This window comes from Megalobrama amblycephala, linkage group LG1, assembly GCF_018812025.1.
Source record: "Megalobrama amblycephala isolate DHTTF-2021 linkage group LG1, ASM1881202v1, whole genome shotgun sequence".
NCBI classification, from domain to species: Eukaryota; Metazoa; Chordata; class Actinopteri; order Cypriniformes; family Xenocyprididae; genus Megalobrama; species Megalobrama amblycephala.
This window is the reverse complement of record NC_063044.1, coordinates 26,437,377-26,444,803: the sequence shown is the minus strand read 5'-3', so window position 1 is coordinate 26,444,803 and position 7,427 is coordinate 26,437,377. Positions and strand designations below refer to the sequence as shown.

Below are 7,427 nucleotides of genomic sequence, written 5' to 3'. Positions count from 1 at the left end.
TTATCTGGAACGCGTCTCTCGCACATGGGCTTTATCGCTCGCTCAGACAGACGCGCTCTAACGGGACGAGCAGAGGTGGTCACTAATCCGCGTCTTACAGGCATCCGCTTTACATGCCACAATAAACCTTTCAAACTTTTATTTTCACCTTAATAACAACAACAGCAACAACCGCAGGCAATCATGGATATAGACGCACCCGTTATTTTGTCCGCACTTTTCTTTACGATTATTGCCATTATAGTTGCATCGACGTTCCTGGCGAAGAAACCGGTGCAAAAAAAAGATCAGAAACAGAAACAACACGAGGAGAGATCAGAGCGGGTTACTGCGTATCAGCAGCCCAGAGTGGAGCAACCTGCCCCGGCTCCAGCTCCAGCTCCAGCTCCTGCTCCTGTACAGGAGGAGGTGGTCATTGAAAAGAGAAGGGAAGAGCCTGTTCCAGTCGCTCCTGCTGTAGAACCTGAAGTCATCGCGGTGCAACAAACACCTGTGCAGGTGAGATGCGCGCTGGACGGCTTGTGAATCTCCTGCGCTGTTTATGTTTAAGTTTAAGTTTATGTGGACATCACACATGTGTCGGGTTGGCGTCTTTGGTCATGACACGCTGTGTTAACAGTTAACGGTTCCCACTAAATGATATGTATATGTTTGGATAAAACATAAATGTATTGAACATTCTTAACTTTATTAATATTTGAAATTAACTTTAGCTAACGTTGTGACAAGGTTCTCTCAAAGTTATGAACAAACATGGTCTTTAATAGCCTAATGTTCTCAAAACAAGTGTTCATGGAAGGTCTTTACCTGAAACGTTTAGTTAGCCTTTTTAAATCCTACTTGTTTCAGTAACATTCTCATAATGTTCGCAAAATGATCAAATGAACATAACCACGATTTTTTTTAAAGAACATTTAAGTGAACATTCAGAAAAAAAAACGTTTTTATAACTTAATGGGGACGCTATCAAAACGTTTTTAGAACATTTTTGTTAGCTGGGCTCATGGTGTTGAGAGAAACGTTCAGAACAATTTTCTTGGAACGTCTTTGTTGTTTTTACTTAAATAACGTTCCAATAACGTTGAGAAAACATTCTGAGAATAACGTTTTCAGAACATCCTTATGTTATTTGTACTTGATCAATGTTTATATTAAACTTTTTGGAATAGTACAAATAAATGTAATAAAGCCTACACCTTTGGGATGTGGTGGAACTCCCAAGCAACCATCCATCCATCCATCCATCCATCCATCCCTACACCAATCCATCCATCTATCCATCCATCCATCCCTACACCCATCCATCCATCCATCCATCCATTCACCCATCCCTACACCAATCCATCATCCATCCATCCCTACACCAATACATCCATACATCCCTACACCCACCCATCCATCTATCTATCCCTACACCCCTACATCCATTCATCCACCCACCAATCCATCCATCCATCCCTACACCCCTACATCCATCCACCCATCCCTACACCAATCCATCCATCCACCCATCCCTACATGAATCCATCCATCCATCCATCCATCCATCCATCATCCATCCATCCATCCATCCACCAATCCATCATCCATACATCCCTACACCAATCCATCCATCCATCCATCCATCCATTCACCCATCCCTACACCAATCCATCATCCATCCATCCAACCCTACACCCCTACATCCATCCACCCATCCCTACACCAATCCATCCACCCATCCCTACATGAATCCATCCATCCATCCATCCATCCATCCATCCATCCCTACACCCATCCATCCATCCATCCATCCATCCATCCATCCATCCATCCATCCATCCATCCATCCACCAATCCATCATCCATACATCCCTACACCAATCCATCCATCCATCCATCCATCCATCCATCCATTCACCCATCCCTACACCAATCCATCCATCCATCCATCCAACCCTACACCCACCCATCCATCTATCTATCCCTACACCCCTACATCCATTCATCCACCCACCAATCCATCCATCCATCCCTACACCCCTACATCCATCCACCCATCCCTACACAAATCCATCCATCCATCCATCCATCCATCCATCCATCCATCCACCAATCCATCATCCATACATCCCTACACCAATCCATCCATCCATCCATCCATCCATCCATCCATCCATCCATCCATCCATCCCTACACCCACCCATCCATCCCTACACCCACCCATCCATCTATCTATCCCTACACCCCTACATCCATTCATTCACCCACCAATCCATCCATCCATCCCTACACCCCTACATCCACCCACCAATCCATCCATGCATCCATGCATCCCTACATCCATCCATCCATCCATCCAAACTAATTTGTCATGTTCTGTGAACATCTTCTGTGAACGTTAAGCCCCACCTTCTTTGATTTGTTTGGCCATCTCAGTCATTTTGACATTGCTTATAGACCGCTGAGGCAAACCAGATATAACTTTTTGCCATTCTAAAAACAGAGTGGTGTGCGAGGGAGTGCCCCCCTTAATGTTTATGGTGGTTACGGCCCTGGCCTACAGTACATAATGTTTCTTTTGCTCAGCCTATAGAGGTTTTTGACCTTTCATGTGAGCATGCATTTGGTCTCGACTTAGAATATGCACACCACAGCAGTAACCAGACCTTTGGACATGGACTTTCTATATATGGCTTCAAACTATATGGCTATCCACTATATTTAAAAGTGTATATTGTGTAACATGCTGCCGTTGAGAGCTCAAGGAGTCTTGAGCACAGGTGTATGTGACACACATGATCCTCAGAGAATACTCTTGAGGAACTGATGTTCACAAGAGCAGAGCTGCTAAAATGACCTTCAGAGCTCCAGTCGGACAAAACCGATAATGACATTTTGTACTGTTGTTGCAATGTTGATGTTTTTCACTTTGGTGGACTACTTGATGTTCTTCAGTACATACTTAGTTTTATACAATGTCCATGTTTATACAATGTCTCCATATTTACATGGAGATAATTTTCGGATTCAATGTGTTATGTTATGTGGGGGAACTGTGAGGACAAATGTGCACGCACTCTCTAGATTGTCACGTGGAACGAAATGATACCCAGTCAGAAATTGAGCTGACAGAAACATAACATGACTTCATCCAAAAAACTTTTTTCATTGCAAATTTTCTGTCAAAAGCAGTCCAAACACTATTACCACCTTTTCTTCCATATTTGTTTACTATAAAGTCACGTTTGACCGTGAGAGATTTTGCGAGATTTCCCATGTTCACAGTCGGGACTCTCATGTTTATGGTCCCTCACATTTTGAAAATCTTTTAGTGTGGGCCAGCCTTAATACAGGCATATGCCAGATTTCTAAAAACCATAATATCTACTTGATCTGATTGGGGCTGGCTCATTTATTTACATGACATAACATGTTTGGATTTGTTCCATTTTCTTCTGTTCCTTATCTATCTTTTATTATAATATAAATATTTATTTGTTTATTAAATATGGAACTTGTTCTGAATAAACCACTTTTCAATTCTCTAGTCAAGTCATGTTATGTTACCACACTATTTTCTGAGCTTCGTTCTCATTGCTCAAATAGGCAGAGGTAAAGGCTGAGGAGGAGGCAGTTGTTGAGCCGAAAAAGGAAGAGCCCGCTGCAGTTGCCCCTGTAATTGAGGAAGTTGGTGTTGTAGAGGAACAGCCTACAGTTGAACCTGAGATCATCCCGGTGCAAGAAACACCTGTCCAGGTAAGATGAGTGATATGATGGACTTGTTTAATGTTGTACTAGCCATTATTTATCAGTTGAAGGGATAGTTCAACCAAAAATGAAAATTAAAGGTGCTAAAGAGGATGTTTTGTTTTATACATTTTTGCAATATTACTTGAAACTGTCTTTACTAACTGATAAAAGACTATTTATTAGGTGCACTGAAAGGAATAATATTAATATACATCTTCTGTGCACGAGGTAGGGCCTTAAAAACATCAGCCAATCGTTTACGCGAATGCTGGTGGTAAACAAACACTCGTGTTCCAATACTCGTGCACGAGTTTTGGGAGGCGTTCCCTCGAAATGAGCTGTGAAGGAGGGGGGTTGTTCTTACGCATGCGCTCATTTCAAAAACTCACTAACAGTCTTTGGTTTCTCAGTCGACGAAAAGATCCTCTTTAGCACCTTTAAGTCCTCATTTACTTAGCCTGGTGATGTTCTGATGCAGTTATGCCCTTCTTTCTTTAAAGACAGGAACACACCAAGCCGACGGTCGGCCGTCGGGCAGTTTTTGTTCGTCGGCCAACTATGTTTTCTCAGTGTGTTCCACTCCGTCGACTGAAGTTGGTCCTCGTCTGCTTTTTTTTGGCCAATTCGAAATGTTGAATCGGCGTCAGAGCTCGTCGGTCTGTTGGGCCATCTGATCATTCTGATTGGCTGTTCAGCTACTGCCACCTGCTGGTTCGGAAAGGCATTTCATCTCACGTAGGCGCAGAACTGACGTGCTACTTGGCCGTCGGCTGTCGAGCGTTGGTTTGGTGTGTCAGGCCAACTTTGGACCCAGACGCTGCCGACGTGAGCCAATCCCTCAGTCTTCTTTCGTCGCCACTAGTTTGTCGGTGTCGGCTTGGTGTGTTTCGGCCTTTATGGACCACAAAAGGAGAATTAAAAACGCTTGTCCATATAATGGCAGTGAATAGCATCAACCTTTTAAAAAAGATGCAAAAGTATCACAAAATGATCACGTGACACGTGTCGTATATATTCCAAATGTTTTGGGGGTGTATGATTTAAATTTAATGTATTACTTAAATAAAATCCTGACCTTGGCCGTTGGTCTTCTGTGAACAGCACACTTTCTGTCTCACCCAGAAAAAAGCACACAAGTTGTAAGAAATCAAGATTAATAAATGTGCGATGTAACTTCTTTCTGACGTGAATATATCCGTTTTGTTTTTCGTAACAAGAAGTAATCTCATTCACATTGGTCATCTGACTGTCAGACAAACTGAATTCCAGTCTGGAAATATTTAACTCTGTGAAGAAAGTACATGGATACTTTTTTGGGATTTCTAGGTGTTTCATTTCATGTCGCGTTTTGTTAATACTGATTTCTCAATTTTATTTCTGGATGAGTCGGAATGAACTGCAGCTAGGGCTGGGCGATGTATCGAATGCTTATGTCACGCGCATTTCTTCAGTAAAGCCGGTTCCCTGATTACCGCTAAATTGCCATCACCTGCTTTCAAATGGAGCGGCATTTAATAGACAGAGCCGTAGATCACTGATAAGCCACGCAATATCGCGTTCAATATCGATATGTATCGCCATCGATATTGAACGATTTACTGAAGAAATGCGCGTGACAAAAGCATTCGATACATCGCCCAGCCCTAACTGCAGCGCTAATAAAATTTCACAAACGCACACTTCACGTATCCATGCACAGAAGATCAGCGGCCAAAGTCAGGATTTTAGTTAAATAATACATAAATTTTTTTTTATATCATATGCCCCTGGAACACATGGAATATACGACACGTGTCACATGGGATCATTCTGTGATACTTTTGCGTATATTTTTACTTTTGTGTCACTATTCACTGCCATTATATAGACTGCCATTATTATTTTCAGTTTAAGGTGAACTATCCCTTTAAGAGCACTTTATTTTTGTCAGATATGATTTCATTTTGGTGGATGATTACAAACTTCTTTTTTCTTTTGAAATAATGTACATTGAAGATCAGTAACCAGTAACAAGGCATAATGATATGTGAAATTAATATTTCTTTGATCTTTTGACATATAAGAAGCCATTGTGCTATAACCAAATACTGTTGTTCAGACTCAAATTACTCTTCACTACAAAAACAGAAGTTGTTGAAACCAAGCACATGCCTTTTTCCCTCTAGTTCTGCTCAAGGTACTTGTTTTTTATTTTTATTTGGAAACTTTATGGGTGCAAACCATAAGATGATGTTCATATCAAATGAAAGAGAGGTGCTTTATATATACACATTTCGTATAATGTTGCTTAATAACAGCAGTACTAGCATGCCAGTAATGTTTCTTTTGATTGCTGTGAAGTTCCACACATGAGAAACATTAGGAGTGCTGTCACACCCACCGATCCAATCCTGTCCATTCAGTACAGCAGGAGATCCTCTGGGATCCATTACACAGCGTTATGTAACACTACTTTTTCTGCCTCCTCTACAGCTTTGCTAAATAACCATGAGAGTGATACCATTATAGGGAGAGCCAAGCCAGATTGTGTCTAGTGTGCCGTAGCCAGACTTTAGACTAACTGCATTCAATCTGGTCCGCATTGCAGTTTATTCTGGCTGAGAACCTCCCGCCAAAAATGACAAGAGGATGTTCGTTTACAAGCCATTTGCTATTCATTTGGGTTTATCTGCCAAATAGATGCCAAATAGGCATACAATTTTTGAGATCTTTTGACAATTACATTTTCGGAAGATCCTTATGTTATTTGCACTTGATGAATGGTTATGTTAACCTTTTTGGAATATTACAAATAAACGGTCTACACTGTCAGTTTTTGGGATTGACAACCAGATTTTTGTGCGAGTCTCAACATGTCCCGTTCACACATCAGCTTACAGTTGCATCTGGAATACTATCTGACAACGGGAGTCAAGCATGTATTCTCTTAAGGCCCCGATATACTCACGGTGAAGTTCTTTTTCGTTCTTCGCTTGGGGGTAAAACAAAGTTTGAAATGTGTGAGCGGCAAACACCCAACGCCTCCCACTCTGCTGAGAGCGACGGTTAAATGAATATGTAAATATGTGCTTCACGCGTTCCTCTTAATAACAAAATAAACACAACAAAATTCGAGTTTGTGTTTTGATTAAAGCATAAGAAAAGCATCTGATCAACATGGATATGTTAGCATGAACTCTGCAATTCGGCACTCTAGTAAAGTCATGTTTATTTATATTACACTTTATACAATAGATTGCTTAAAATCAAGGAGTTTTACTGTATTAAACATAAAAAACAGAGTCAGTGTACAGCTTCATTTTCTACTATAAGGCGGCTCTCTAGTGTGTTCATGTACTCACTTGCGGACATCTGACCTCTACGGACTAAACAGGAGAAATGAAGCGGAAAAGATTTCCACATGAAAGAAGGCGGAGCCTCAGAGCCACACCTAACTATTATGTAATCTCCATGGACCAATGGTGATACAAATGTGTTTACTAGCCCTAGCAAACTTTTCCAGAAAGTTTGAGTGCTTTTCCACTGCGTGGTACGGCTTGGCACGGCTTGCCTTGCTTTACTTTAGGTTTACTTTTCCACTGCTTCAAAGTGGGTGGGATTATAGACTGATCGCATAGTTGCGCCACTTCTACTGCCGTGGATCCGCTCATCGGCTACTAACGAGTCTGCACCTTGTCTACTGACCATGATACAA

The 7,427-nt window shown here is 41.5% G+C and overlaps 1 protein-coding gene across 4 annotated transcripts in view; it reads left to right on the top strand.

Annotated features, from left to right (window-relative positions):
* si:ch73-366l1.5 (FILIA-N KH-like domain-containing protein) overlaps window positions 1-7,427 on the top strand; it is a 42,301-nt gene continuing 34,874 nt past the window's right edge. For all 4 annotated transcript variants that reach the window (XM_048186727.1, XM_048186744.1, XM_048186752.1 and 1 more), the window contains exons 1-2: window positions 1-498; window positions 3,590-3,739. In XM_048186727.1, the coding sequence (XP_048042684.1) occupies window positions 184-498; window positions 3,590-3,739 (465 nt within the window). In that variant the 5' untranslated portion in view covers window positions 1-183. The remainder of the gene's footprint in view (window positions 499-3,589; window positions 3,740-7,427) is intronic.